The sequence below is a fragment of the Lutra lutra genome, chromosome 6, assembly GCF_902655055.1.
Source record: "Lutra lutra chromosome 6, mLutLut1.2, whole genome shotgun sequence".
NCBI lineage: Eukaryota > Metazoa > Chordata > Mammalia > Carnivora > Mustelidae > Lutra > Lutra lutra.
This window is the reverse complement of record NC_062283.1, coordinates 29,928,434-29,942,646: the sequence shown is the minus strand read 5'-3', so window position 1 is coordinate 29,942,646 and position 14,213 is coordinate 29,928,434. Positions and strand designations below refer to the sequence as shown.

At 57.3% G+C, this 14,213-nt stretch overlaps 1 protein-coding gene across 2 annotated transcripts; it reads left to right on the top strand.

The window, feature by feature from the left end:
* The first annotated feature begins 305 nt into the window (after nt 1-305).
* Nucleotides 306-14,161, top strand: VARS1 (valyl-tRNA synthetase 1). Of its 2 annotated transcripts, none has more exons than XM_047734565.1 (30): nt 306-638; nt 914-1,336; nt 2,778-2,912; nt 3,008-3,146; nt 3,362-3,486; nt 3,568-3,655; nt 3,902-4,002; nt 4,139-4,266; nt 7,175-7,339; nt 7,555-7,636; nt 8,134-8,253; nt 8,342-8,450; nt 8,532-8,626; nt 8,866-8,956; nt 9,211-9,335; nt 9,420-9,523; nt 9,611-9,769; nt 9,892-9,982; nt 10,108-10,213; nt 10,297-10,367; nt 10,454-10,579; nt 10,913-11,017; nt 11,100-11,168; nt 11,254-11,332; nt 11,457-11,584; nt 11,972-12,127; nt 12,300-12,506; nt 12,578-12,689; nt 12,814-13,139; nt 14,018-14,161. In XM_047734565.1, the coding sequence occupies exons 2-30, from the start codon at nt 950-952 to the stop codon at nt 14,084-14,086; spliced, it is 3,798 nt and encodes a 1,265-aa protein (XP_047590521.1). In that variant the 5' UTR covers nt 306-638; nt 914-949; the 3' UTR covers nt 14,087-14,161. The 2 variants fall into 2 exon arrangements, with proteins under 2 accessions (XP_047590521.1, XP_047590522.1); XM_047734566.1 differs by having other exon boundaries at nt 307-638; nt 3,571-3,655.
* Nucleotides 14,162-14,213: the final 52 nt, after the last annotated feature.

The following is a 14,213-nucleotide window of genomic DNA, read 5'->3' as shown; positions in this document are numbered from 1 at the left end:
GTTAGGACTGGGAATGAATCAAACCGGTTCATTCAGATAATAGGAGTTTCCTCCACACCGGAGTTCTCAGTTCTAAGGGACCTTCCGGGCCACCCAGCGTGACGCCTGCTTCTGCGGGAGGAACCAGGCTCTGGGAGCAGGCGAGGCGCCCCCTGGGTCCTGGGGCGGCAGCGCCCTGCCCGCGGGTTCCCGGGCTGCCCGCTGGGCGCCGCCCTCCCGCCGGCCCGGCCGAGGACCCGCGCGGGGTGCCCGCGGTGGCGCCTGACGGGAGCGCGGTCCCGGGAGCATCCTCCGCTCCTGCGCCCGCGCCCCGTGCAGTCCATCGTGAGCGCGGCGGGCGGCGAGCGGCTAGCGGCGCGGCTCCGGCGGGGTGTCGGGCAGGGCAGCCCCCGCCCGCGCAGGCGGAGCACGGCCGCCCGCGCCAGGACCCGCGGGCCCGGAAACGCTCGTTGTCACAAAGGGGGTAACACGTGGGCGCCCGCGGCCCGGCTGCGGTCGCAGGGAGCTGGGGTCGCCCGGAGAACCGCCCACCGTCCCCGCCCGCCCGACTCCTCGACCCCGACCGCCAGGTCGGTCCACCTTCGGCCGGCGCCCGGCTGCGAGGTGGCCGTCCCGCCCGGTGTGACCACCTCCCGCCAGTACGTACCTGCGGCCCGAGCCCGCGTCCTGCCGGGCGCCGAGGGGCTGGCTTCCCCGAGCCTCCCGCAGTCCCCGAGCACGCGCGGTCATGGGGAGTCTCCCGCTGGCACTGCCACTCCGGTAGCCGGGCCCTTGGCTCTTAAGGCCGGGTCAGACCTCCAGCCCTGGGGGTCCCGGACGCCTGCGGTACAGGAGTCCCCAAGGGGTCCCCTCTGTTCTCCCAATAGGACACCTCTGGGTCCCTCAGTCAGCCCCTGTCTCTCTTGCTTCTTAGGTTTTCTTCCACCTCGTTTGGACCCCCAGCGTAACCATGTCCATCCTGTATGTCTCCCCTCATCCAGACGCCTTCCCCAGCCTCCGTGCCCTTATAGCTGCGCGCTATGGGGAGGCTGGGGAGGGGCCGGGCTGGGGAGGAGCCCACCCCCGAATCTGCCTCCAGCCACCCCCGACAAGCAGGACCCCCTTTCCCCCACCCCGCCTGCCCGCCCTGGAGCAGGGGCCCGGTGGACTCTGGGTGTGGGGTGCCACCGCTGTGGCCCAGCTGCTGTGGCCGGCAGGCCTGGGGGGCCCTGGCGGTAGCCGGGCTGCTGTCCTGGTCCAACAGTGGGTCAGTTACGCCGACACCGAGCTAATACCAGCTGCCTGTGGAGCAACGCTGCCCGCCTTGGGGCTCCGAGCCTCTACCCAGGACCCTCAGGTAAGTGGGAAGAAGAGAAAAAGGAGACGGAGATAGAAGAAAGATTGGAATGGGTAATGAGACAGGAAGACAGTGTGTCAGATGTGGAGAAACACTGATCAAGTCCCAGGTTGATGCCTGGTATGATAACCTTGGGCAGGTTTCTTAAACTCTAAGCCTTGGTCTTTCCATGTTTGAGAATGGACGTTTTCATTTTGAACACGTTGAGACGGTAAGAGGTGTGCAGAGTGGTGTGGTGCCAGGCGTTTTAAAGTCTGGGAGTAGAAGTTTAAGGAGTCTTAAGCCGATGAGAAACAGGAAAAGACTGGAGAGAGGAGAGGCAAGTGGGGTGGGAGAGGTGGCTGTGCTTGGGGAGATGGAGGAGAAGGCAAATGAGGAGGGGAAGGAAAGGAGAGAGAGAACTAGACCAATTGAGGCTGTGAGTCCTTCCAAAGCAGACCCCCTCCTTGCAAAGTTGTTTTTTTTTTTTCCTTAAGATTTTATTTATTTGTCAGAGAGAGAGAGAGCACAAGTAGGCAGAGACTGAGAGAGAAGCAGGCTCCCTACCAAGCAAGGAGCCTGATGTGGGACTCGATCCCAGGACTCTGGGATCATGACCTGATCCGAAGGCAGTGGCTTAACCAACTGAGCCACCCAAGCATCCCCTCCTTGCAGAGTTTTGAGCACATGTTGGATCCTTAGTATTTCTTGAATGAATGAATGAATGAATGAATGAATGGGATGAATATGTGATTCAGAACCTGGCTTGCTCCCTCATATCCTGCTTACTCTGTCTACCATAGAGGTCCCCTCTCTGGAATGCCTTGTCCCCCTCAGCCTGATTTATTTTTCTTCATAACACTTACGGAGAAAAATAGGGTAATGCATTCTGTATTCACACCTTTACCGTCTCCCCCACTGGAGTGTAAATTGCACCAGTCAGGGTCTGTGCTTGTGTCTATATTCTTTAGAGAAGTGCCGGGCCTGTAGTAGGTGCTTGATAAATACTTCTTTTTTTTTTTTTTAAAGATTTTATTTATTTATTTGACAGAGAGATCACAAGTAGGCAGAGAGGCAGGCAGAGAGAGAGAGGAGGAAGCAGGCTCCCCACTGAGCAGAGAGCCCGAAGCGGGGCTCGATCCCAGGATCCTGAGATCATGACCTGAGCTGAAGGCAGAGGCTTTAACCCACTGAGCCACCCAGGCGCCCCTTGATAAATACTTCTTGAAGCGATTACTGTGTTGCCTCCTACAGTCTTTAATTTCTGATGTTTAGTATATTTCACCTGGCACATAGTAAGTGTCCAGCAGGAATTTGTTGAACTAATGGGAATGTTTCTGTTATGACCATTTGACCTCAGAGGTGGTGATTCGTGAGAGCAGAAGGGGGCCACATGGATTGGATGGGGGTGGGAATTGAGGTGGGCCAAACCTTGTCTCATACCCCTTCCCTTTCCTGCTAGGCTGCCCTCGGGGCCCTGAGCAGGGCCCTGAGCCCCCTGGAAGAGTGGCTCCGGCTGCACACCTATCTGGCCGGGGAGGCCCCCACGCTGGCTGACCTGGCGGCTGTCACAGCCTTGTTGCTGCCTTTCCGTTATGTAAGTCACTGGGTCCTGGAGAAGAACCAGGGCAGCCCCCCTTTGACCTTGCTGTAGGGTGACTAAGGGTATTTCGTTTCTGTTCACCCTCCCAGGTCCTGGACCCCTCTGCCCGCCGGATCTGGGGTAATGTGACTCGCTGGTTCATCACATGTGTCCAGCAGCCAGAATTCCGGGCAGTGCTGGGAGAGGTGGTTCTGTACTCAGGGGCCAGACCCCTCTCTCAACAGCCAGGTGAGGAAGGCTTCCTCTGGGCCTTCTCTGTAGCTTGCTTTCCTTTTTTTCTTTTAGGAATGGCAGAGTCACTCAGGAAGGGGCCTGAGGGAGGACAGGGTGGGAGAGCATGGGGAGCCCTGGGGCAGCTGGAATGGTCCATCTGAAGTATTGTGATATGGTTGACAGAGAGGATCCCCAGTGCGCTAAGTTGGCATTTCTGTGCCTCTCTCTAGGCCCTGAGGTCCCTGCACCCCCAAAGACGGCTACTCAACTCAAGAAAGAGGCAAAGAAACGGGAGAAGCTGGAGAAATTCCAACAGAAGCAGAAGACCCAACAGCAGCAGCCACCCCCGGCAGAGGTGAGAAGCTAAGGGTAGAACTGGAGGGTTGGCGCCGTGGTGGGTGGATGACCTCCCTGCCTATATCATTTCCCTCCTAAGCAGAAGAAGCCAAAACCAGAGAAGAAGGGGAAACGGGATCCTGGGATCATTACCTATGACCTCCCAACCCCAGCTGGGGAAAAGAAAGGTACGAGAAGGGGGAAGGGACCCCCATCCTTCCTTTCCAGCCTCCTCAGCTGCTGCCTTTCCTTGGTGTTACCCCTTCCTGTTCTGCCCTCGCTGCCACCATTTGGCTTTGGAGGATTTGCACAGCCCCCCAAATCTCCCAGTGCCTGTGCTATCATGTGAGCAACAGAGGCCCGGTGCCTCTGCTGGCCCACTGTCCCAGCAGTGGACAACCTGAGGGAACTGACCCTCCCCATCTCTCCCCCAGATGTTAGTGGCACCATGCCCGACTCCTACAGCCCTCAGTATGTGGAAGCTGCCTGGTACCCGTGGTGGGAGCAGCAGGGCTTCTTCAAGCCCGAGTATGGAGTGAGTGGGCTCTGCTGCCCAGGCCTGGGAGGACATGTGGGAGGGTGACAGCAGGGCCTGGGACCCACTGCCTGGGAGGGGGCTGGGAGAGGTGGTGTGAGGCCTTAGCGTGTGCCCATCCTTCCTCCCCTATCAGCGTTCCAGCGTGTCTGCACCAAATCCCCGGGGAATCTTCATGATGTGCATCCCACCCCCCAATGTGACAGGCTCCCTGCATCTGGGCCACGCACTCACCAATGCCATCCAGGACTCCCTGACCCGATGGTAAGCTCCAGTGCTGTCCTTGGACCCTATCCTTCTGCCTTCTCTGCCTCGTCGCTTTTCTCCTCCCTTCTCTTACCTGATAGGCCCTCTGTCCTCTCTTCTTCCATATAGGTCCTCAGCTGTGCCCCCTGGTGGTCTCTTCTTCTCTCATCAGTCTCCTTATCTGATCATCAGCATAGATTCCTAGTTAGGCAACCGGTTCCCCTCGCTTGCAGACTCTCTCAGTCTCCCTTGTCTTGCTACTAAAAATAACGTTATTTTGAGTTAAACAAGAAATACATAAATATATTTTTGTAAGAAATGTAAAGCTTCAAGTCTCTTTGACTACATCCCTATAGACCTACTCCCGCATAAAATTTAGCCATTATTAACACTTCGATGTGTATCATTCCAGATCTTTCTTACCTTTTTACTTACAAATACGTGTATCCATAGAAATTTATAATTTTGGGGCGCCTGGGTGGCTCAGTGGGTTAAGCCGCTGCCTTCGGCTCAGGTCATGATCTCAGGGTCCTGGGATCGAGTCCCACATCGGGCTCTCTGCTCGGCAAGAAGCCTGCTTCCCTCTCTCTCTCTCTCTGCCTTCCTCTCCGTCTACTTGTGATCTCTCTCTGTCAAATAAATAAATAAAATCTTTAAAAAAAAAAAAGAAAAGAAAAGAAATTTATAATTTTGTTTTTGGGTGAGTTTTTCTTATTTCTGTTCTTTAACATAAAGGAGTCAACACTAACTTTTTCCTTGTACTTAGCCATTTATTTTGGAGCTTTTTCCTTGTTCTTGTACACACACTGACTTCATTTTCATTCATTGTTCCATAGCATTCAATACTGTGGCTATCCCATAATGGAGTCTCTTTCTTTCTTTTTTTTTTTTCTTAAGATTTTATTTATTTATTTGACAGACAGAGATCACAACTAGGCAGAGAGGCAGGCAGAGAGAGAGGAAGGGAAGCAGGCCCCCAGCTGAGCAGAGAGTCCCATTCGGGGCTCGATCCCAGGACCCTGGGATCATGACCTGAGCTGAAGGCAGAGGTGATGTGAGCCACCCACACGCCACCTTGGAGTCACTTTCTTATTTATGGTTGTTCCCTAATTTTTCTCTGTTGAACACCTGGCTGGAATGCACATTCCTGTATATGCTTTCTCCAGCGCGAATGGAAGGATTTCTATGGTGTTCTGTCAGGAACTGAAACTGCTCAGTTGGAGGGGCATGCTTCTATTTAGTTGCCTCAGAAATGGTCTTGGTGACTTACACCTCTGTGAATTGCCTGGGAGGGTGTTCATTTCCCCATGCCCTTTCTGATCCCAGACATTATCGGTGTTTGTTTGCCAATCTGATGGGCAAAAACATGCTACCTCTGTCGTTCCTGATTCCTGAGGCCGAGTGGAGTCTGTCTGTGTTGCTCAGCCAGTCAGGTTTCCTTGTATACGAATTGTCTGTACCTACCTTTCATCCGTTTTTCTATTGATTGTGCTGTTTTTCTTTAATTGGTTTGTTGGAAGATTCTTTAATATTCTAGATATTGATGATTTGGTTTGTTACGTTTATTATAAATGTTTTCTCCTGTTCTAGCACTTGCTCCTCTCCCTGACACATTAACAGTGTTAGCAAGTACGTAATCTAATATCTCACATGACAGGTTCCTTTAAAAAGCATTTTTTATTTACTTTAGAGAGAGAGCATAAGCAGGGAAAAGGGGAGAGGGAGAGAGACAAGTAGGCTCTCCACTGAGGGCAGAGCCTGATGCGGGGCTCAGTGTCAGAACCCTGATGTCATGAGCTGAGCTGAAATCAAGAGTTGGATGCTTAACCAACTGAGCCACCCAGGCACCCTTAAAAATGTATTTTAAGACAACTTTTTATCTTTGGAAGCCAGAGTTTGTTCATTTTAAGTTTTGAGAAGTTTTTCTACAGTCCTACTTGCTAAATTAACTTGGTTGAAAATATTTACTGGACATCACTGTGCCAGCTCTGCTCTGGGCACTGGGGATACAACCTCGGATTTAGAATTTTGCAAGGAATTGAAAGCTGGAAAAACAGAATTATGTTAAATACGTACATAACACACAAAGAGTTATGTTAAATACATACATAACAAACAATGATCAAGTTTCCTGATTGAGATCAGAAAAGAACGAACAATTAGAAACCTCTTAAGGTAGCAGCCTTTTATTTATTTATTTACTTATGGACAAGAGGGAGGGAGGGGTGGAGAGAGGGGGACAAGTAACCCCTGCTGAGTAGGGAGCCCAATGCAGGGCTTGATCCCAGGACCCTGAGATCATGATCTGAGCCGAAGGCAGACACTTAACCAGATGAGCCACCCCAGTGCTCCGGTTTGCCAGTGTTATTTGACTTTGTGTCTTACTAAAGATGGCCTCTCCTACCTCAAGGTTATAAACACTTTCATCTGTGTTCTTCATTTTTTTAAATGCTTTTCTAATAGTGTTGAGTTCACGAATCAGACTAAAATTTATCTTTGTGACTATTGGCAAGGAGGGAACTAATCAACTAGTTGTCCCAAACAGATTTATTCAGTTGACTGTCCTTTCCCTACTGATAGGAGATGCTGCTTTCAGCGAATACTAAGTTTGCTCAGATCTGTTTCCAGACACTGTTTTGTTCCCTTAATCTGTAACTCCATTCCTACATAGTGAATTACTATTTGAATAATCGTAACCCCCTCCTGTGTTTGGTTTCTGGTTGGGCACAAGCCCCTCTTTGTTCTTTTGTCAGATTGCCTCAGCTGTCCTTGCATGCCTCTCCCTGACTAATTTTAGAATTGGGAGGATCCCTCCCACCTCCCCTTTCTTTCCTGAGTCCATCAGCTCCCTGCCCAGGAGCCTCTTTTCCTTTGGTGCCGGGTCCACGGGCCCACTCACCTCGAGTCCTCTTGGCTCTTCCCACAGGCACCGCATGCGCGGGGAGACCACGCTATGGAATCCTGGCTGTGACCACGCAGGCATTGCCACCCAGGTGGTGGTGGAGAAGAAACTCTGGCGTGAGCAGGGGCTGAGCCGGCACCAGCTAGGCCGAGAGGCCTTCCTACAGGAGGTCTGGAAATGGAAAGAGGAGTGAGTGCAGCACCCCGTCCCCTGTCCAGATAAGACCTCTGTAGTCTCCGGCCCTGGCTGCAGGCCCAGGCCCTCACAGAGGCTGAGCGTTAGTTGGCTCTGGGGCGCAGGTCACTTTCAGAGGGATGAGTGATCCCCATCCCCTCCCGTCCACCACCTCATTTCTCCCTCCAGCCCAGGCCTGAGTGCCTCCGGGCCTGTCTGTCCACTTCCAGGAAAGGTGACCGGATTTACCACCAGCTGAAGAAGCTTGGCAGTTCCTTGGACTGGAATCGAGCCTGTTTCACCATGGACCCTGTGAGCAGGAAGGATCTCAGGCCCGGGGCAGGAGTGGGTAGCTCCCCAGAGCAAGTAACCCACAGAAGAGACCACACATGCTGTGGCCCTCCCCTAGGAGGGGAGCCCACCACCCCTAGGAAACCACTAAGGGCTCAGCTGCAAATAGCACTTCTCGACCCTTCTCCTGGCCCTTTGTTACCTGGGAGCTCAGATTCCCCCAGGTGGTACACGACAGGGCCTCACTCTCCTGTGGAGCCTGAACTCCCAGGATTCTCTTCAGCAGCATCTGTCCCTAGCTGAGTGGTTTCCTTGCCATCTCCAGAGTCCTCGGGCTCGTTGCTTCCCTTCATGTCCCCATAGCCCTCTCCTCTTCAAAAAAAACGGTACTTCTCCCCTCTAGCCCTCAAAGGAGTCTGCATGCTGGACAGTGGGACTCCAAACAGCGCAGCTATCATCAGATCCTGCTGCCTTGGCAAGTCTGCCTGGGCCCATCTCCTCCTTTCTCTGCTCCCTAGAAACTCTCCACAGCTGTGACGGAGGCCTTTGTCCGGCTCCACGAGGAAGGAGTCATCTACCGCAGTACCCGCCTTGTCAACTGGTCCTGCACCCTCAACTCCGCCATCTCCGACATCGAGGTGCCCCCCCCACCCCAGCCCAGGATCTCTCCCATCTCCGCCCCCAGCCCCTGCTCCTAGGCCACTTCTCTTAATACCCATGTCACAGGTGGATAAGAAGGAGCTGACAGGTCGTACTCTGCTCTCCGTGCCTGGCTACAAGGAGAAGGTGGAGTTTGGGGTCCTCGTCTCCTTTGCCTACAAGGTCCAAGGCTCAGGTAGGAGCCGGGGGCACCAGGGTCCTGGGCTGGGTGGAGAAGGGGCCAGAACTGAGACCGCAAGGCTTCATGTCACCCCAGACAGTGACGAGGAGGTGGTGGTGGCGACAACACGGATCGAAACAATGCTGGGAGATGTGGCCGTAGCTGTGCACCCCAAAGATCCTAGATACCAGGTGCGGTGGGGTGCTGCCCACAGCTGGGGAGGAGTGCTGGCTGGAGGGGCTCCCACTCTGTGAGCGGGTGTGGGATGGGCTCTTAGGCCCTTGGCTGAGGAGAAAATAGGCTTAGAAACTCATCTGCTCCTTTCTGGCCCTGAAGATGGAATTTGGGTGTGGGGCAGTCTCAGGGCCCTGGGTGGGAGGGAGTCGGGTCTGGGCCCTCTTGAATTTTTGATGTCACCCCCTGTCCCCAGCACCTGAAGGGGAGGAGTGTGATCCACCCATTCTTGTCTCGGAGCCTCCCCATTGTCTTTGACGATTTTGTGGACATGGAGTTTGGCACAGGTGAGCAAGAGGCTGTCCTAGGGAGAGAGAAGGAGGCCATGAGGCCCGCTATGGTCATTCATCTTCCCTCTCAAAGTAAAAGAAACAAGCTTCTCCTGAACCAGCAGGACTTGGGCTGGGATTCAGGGCACAGTACTAGATACATGGGGGAAAAGGGAGGTCTGGGAGTGACATCTTCCAGCAAGAGGGGGGTTGTGTGTGGAAAGAGACTCCACTGAGTCCCTCGTGCCTGGGCACCCCTGCGTGCACCCCAGGTGCCGTGAAGATCACCCCTGCACATGACCAGAACGACTATGAGGTCGGGCAGCGACACGGGTTGGAGGCCGTGAGCATCATGGACTCCCGAGGGGCCCTTGTCAACGTGCCCCCGCCTTTCCTGGTGAGACTGTGGGGTGTGTGGTGGCCTGTAGAGAGACGTGTGGGGTACCTAGGCATGGCCTTGACAGGGCCTTCTCCCACCCAGGGCCTGCCCAGGTTTGAGGCCAGGAAGGCGGTGCTGGCAGCACTGAAGGAGCGGGGACTGTTCCGGGGTGTCGAGGACAACCCCATGGTGGTGCCGCTCTGCAAGTGAGGAGGGGGCTGGGGTGGGGTGGGAGGAGGGGCAGGGCTCCTGGGGGCACTCACACCTGTTCCCCCACCCGTGCATTCCCGCAGCCGCTCCAAGGATGTGGTGGAGCCTCTGCTGCGGCCACAGTGGTACGTGCGGTGTGGGGAGATGGCCCAGGCCGCCAGTGCCGCCGTGACACGGGGTGACCTCTGCATCCTGCCTGAGGCCCATCAGCGGACGTGGCACACCTGGATGGACAACATCCGGTGCGTCGGCCCCTCCGTGTGGGGAGGGGTGCTGGGCGAGGGGCCGGGCAGGCAGGGGGCACAGGCAGGGGCACCTTCCTCCCCTGCCTGATGCATCCCCTTCCCCCCCACCCTCCCTGCAGGGACTGGTGCATCTCCCGGCAGCTGTGGTGGGGCCACCGCATCCCGGCCTACTTCGTCACAGTCAATGACCCAGCTGTACCCCCAGGGGAGGTGAGCCCGGGCAGGGGCTAGACGCTGGCCCATCTCCGGGGACTGAGGTGGCTGTGAGTCCTTGCTGACAGGAGGGGGCGGGCAAGCCAGAGGCGGTCCCTCAGTGCTCACTCCGCCTGTGGCAGGACCCAGATGGGCGGTACTGGGTGAGCGGGCGCAGCGAGGCTGAGGCCCGGGAGAAGGCAGCCAAGGAGTTTGGAGTGTCCCCTGACAAGATCAGTCTCCAGCAAGGCAAGGCTGGGCCTGGGGGGTGGATGGCAGAGCTGGGGCTCTGATCCCCGTCTCTGCCTGCTCTGACCTCTGACCTCCCTCAGATGAGGATGTACTGGACACCTGGTTTTCGTCTGGTCTCTTCCCGTTCTCCATCTTTGGTTGGCCCAACCAGGTGTGTTCCTGAGGGACCAGCTCGGGGTGGGGTGAGGTCTGGGAGGTGGGTGCTGGGCCCCCCATCATTGCCTGCTCTGCCTCCAGTCAGAAGATCTGAGCGTGTTCTACCCAGGGACGCTGCTGGAGACGGGCCATGACATCCTCTTCTTCTGGGTGGCCAGGATGGTCATGCTTGGCCTGAAGCTCACTGGCAAGCTGCCCTTCAGAGAGGTGCGGAGATTGCTGAGACCCATCCCGTGGTCCCTACTCTCACCACCCCCCCACGCCACAGCTCGGGCTCAGCATGCACAGGGACATGGGGACACAGACCTCCCAGTCAGGGAGGTCTCGTGGGCACTGAAAGCCGGCTGGGCTTCCCCACAGTGATTCTGTGACCTGGCTTCCCGGAGGAGGAAGTACCTCTGATTCCCGTGAAGGTGCTGAATGGACTGGCAGGGACACTGAGGGGTCTAAGGTTCAGAATGGGGCCCGCATGAGGCAGGGCCCGGGGCAGGCGCTGCGGTCTGGGTGAGGAGACACATGGTCATGGGTCTTCCCTGCCAGGTCTACCTCCACGCCATCGTGCGAGATGCCCACGGCCGAAAGATGAGCAAGTCTTTAGGCAATGTCATCGACCCCCTGGACGTCATCCACGGAGTCTCCTTGCAGGTGGGGCTGTGCTCGGGGCCAGGCGGGTAAGGGCTGTGGGGCTGTGGCGTCAGCCCCCTGAGCACTCCCACCTCACCCTCAGGGCCTCCACGACCAGTTACTGAGCAGCAACCTGGATCCTAGCGAGGTGGAGAAGGCTAAAGAAGGGCAGGTACCAAGGGCGGGCTTGGGGGCTGGAGTGTGGGCCTGGGGAGGTGCGGCCGCCTCAAGGTGCCCCCCATTGCCTCCTCCCACAGAAGGCAGACTTCCCGGCAGGGATTCCCGAGTGTGGCACCGATGCCCTGCGGTTTGGACTCTGTGCCTACACGTCTCAGGGTATGGCCTCCAAAACCTCTTGGCCGAGCCCCTTCTCCTTCCCCGAGGCCCACCCTTCCCTTCCCCATGATGGGCACAAGTCAGGAGGGAGAATGGTGAGGACTCAGCCTCTGCTCCCACGCAGGTCGTGACATCAACTTGGACGTGAACCGGATATTGGGGTACCGCCACTTCTGCAACAAGCTCTGGAATGCCACCAAGTTTGCGCTCCGGGGCCTTGGGAAGGGTTTCATGCCCTCGCCAACCTCCGAGGTGAGGACCCACTAGATGGCAAGGTGGGCAGCACCTGCACGGGCTGTACTGATGCCACTCAGGCATCAGGCGTGGCCTGTGCTGGTCAGGATCGCAGCCGCGGGGTTGGGTGGCCCAAGCCCTACCCTGGAGCAGCCTTTGTGTAACTGAGGGGACGGATGGACACAGGGACGGACAGTACAGTGAAAGCCTGGGGCATTGGGGTCCTCCCCCAAGGAGGCAGGGGCCCTGTCCGTTTTCCTCCACATAACAGGCACATGATGGTTGCCTCGGACCTGTCACCCTCCAGGAATGCAAACCTGCCCATGGTTCCTGCTCCCCATGGGCTTTTGCCTCCTTCCCTGGGGCATATGGTACCTACTGGCTGATACGCTCCTTCTTCCCAAGCCTGGAGGCCACGAGAGCCTGGTGGACCGCTGGATCCGCAGCCGGCTGACTGAGGCCGTGAGGCTTAGCAACCAAGGTTTCCAGGCCTACGATTTCCCAGCTGTCACCACTGCCCAGTACAGCTTCTGGCTCTATGAGCTCTGTGATGTCTACCTGGTGAGGAGGAGTGGGATGGGGCTGAGGGCGGCAGAGCCCTGGGCCTTTACTTTGCCAGTGGCTGGCTGTGAGACCTGGGCCAACCTCTTACCTTCCCGGTCCTCACAGGCACAGGGAGGGCTGGAGTCTAGACCTTTTCCATCCCTGAGCCCCATGCTTTCTGGTCCCCTAGGAGTGCCTGAAGCCTGTGCTGAATGGGGTGGACCAAGTGGTGGCCGAGTGTGCTCGCCAGACCCTCTACACCTGCCTGGATGTTGGTCTGCGGCTGCTGTCACCCTTCATGCCCTTTGTGACTGAGGAGCTGTTCCAGAGGCTGCCCCGGCGGACACCACAGGCTCCCCCTAGCCTCTGTATTACCCCCTATCCGGAGCCCTCAGAGGTATGGGATGCAGCCTGGAGGGGGCTCTGGTCTGCCCCCCAGCCTCCCTCACCACCTCCTGCACCCTGCAGTGCTCCTGGAAGGACCCTGATGCAGAAGCTGCCATGGAACTGGCCCTAAGCATCACACGGGCTGTGCGCTCCCTGCGTGCGGACTACAACCTCACCCGGATCCGGCCTGACTGTGAGCCTCCGGCCTCCACACCCACCTTGTCCCCTGGTCCCCTCCGCCCACTCAGACCAGCATCCGGCGTGGCGGCCTCATGGCACATCTCAGAGCCACATCTCTCCTTCCTCCCTCCCCACAGGTTTCTTGGAAGTGGCCGATGAGGCCACAGGTGCTATGGCATCGGCAGTGTTGGGCTATGTGCAGGCGCTGGCCAGTGCGGGTGTGGTGGCCATCCTGGCCCTAGGGGCTCCCGTGCCACACGGCTGTGCCGTGGCCCTGGCCTCTGACCGCTGCTCCGTCCACCTGCAGCTGCAGGGGCTGGTGGACCCGGCCCGGGAGCTGGGCAAGCTGCAGGCCAAGCGCGGCGAGGCACAGCGCCAGGCACAACGTCTGCGGGAGCGCCGCGCTGCTTCAGGCTACCCGAGCAAGGTGCCCCTTGACGTCCAGGAAGCAGACAGAGCCAAGGTGTGTGGAGCTGCCGGGTGCTCCTTCTCTGTTTCCCTCACCATCTGCTCCCTCCCTCATCAGACCCCAGACCTGGGCAGTCCCGGGGGAAGAGGTACCCTGGGCCCCTTGAACAGGTGGGGTCCGTGTAGTCTGTTCTCTTCCATGAGGAACAGGCAAGGGGCGGGGGGCACCGCCCAGGGTCACACAAGCCAGGTGAGGACGGAGGCAGACCTAGAACCAGGTATCCTGCCTCCCAGCCAGAGCTCTCATGCCTTACCCAGTGCCCGGAATGTGGCATCCCACATGCCTGGGGCTGCTCTGCGGACCGCCTGTAGTCAGGAAGCCCAGTGGGCTCAGCTGGGGTCTCTCCAGGGAGGAGCAGTGGGGTGAACCACATGGACACAGAAATGACCAGAGGCTGAGTTACTGAGCCTTGGCAGCTGAGTGGGCTGGCTGTTCTCCCGGAAGCTCTACCATTGCCATTTTACAAACGAGCACCCAGTGCCGGCCTAGGATCCTGTGTTCCTAACCCCGGTGCCCCACCATTCATCTGGGGGTGGGGCTGCTGGTTCTGAGGCCCCTTTGTTTTTGGGGACTGGCCACTCTGGCAGAAGGCAAGCCCTGGGAGGTCAGTGATGCTGGAAGAAAAGGCAGGTGGTGCTGGGGAGACTGGGGAGAATGAGGGGGGCGCAGGCCTGCCAAGCTCACGCAGTCCCCAGAGTATTCCCTGCCTGTGGTCCTCCCCCATCTTTCCACCTCGGACCCCTCTGCCTGCCATTGTGGGCATCGCATCGTGGGTCACCTACCCTGGGCTGTGCCCTGCTGCTGGCATTTGTCTCCTCTCTTGGGCCTGGGTCCTCATCACCCACACCCCCTCCCCCTTGTTCCACCCCCAGCTCCAGCAGACAGAAGCAGAGCTCAGGAAGGTGGATGAGGCCATTGCGCTATTCCAGAAGATGCTGTGATACACCCGACTCCACTCTTCATAACCTCCAGTGTCCACCATGGGGGTGGCAGCAATAAAATATTTTGCCACAAAACCCTCTGTTGTCTGTGTGTGCTAGGACTGGGGAGGGGCACGGAGGGCCTGGG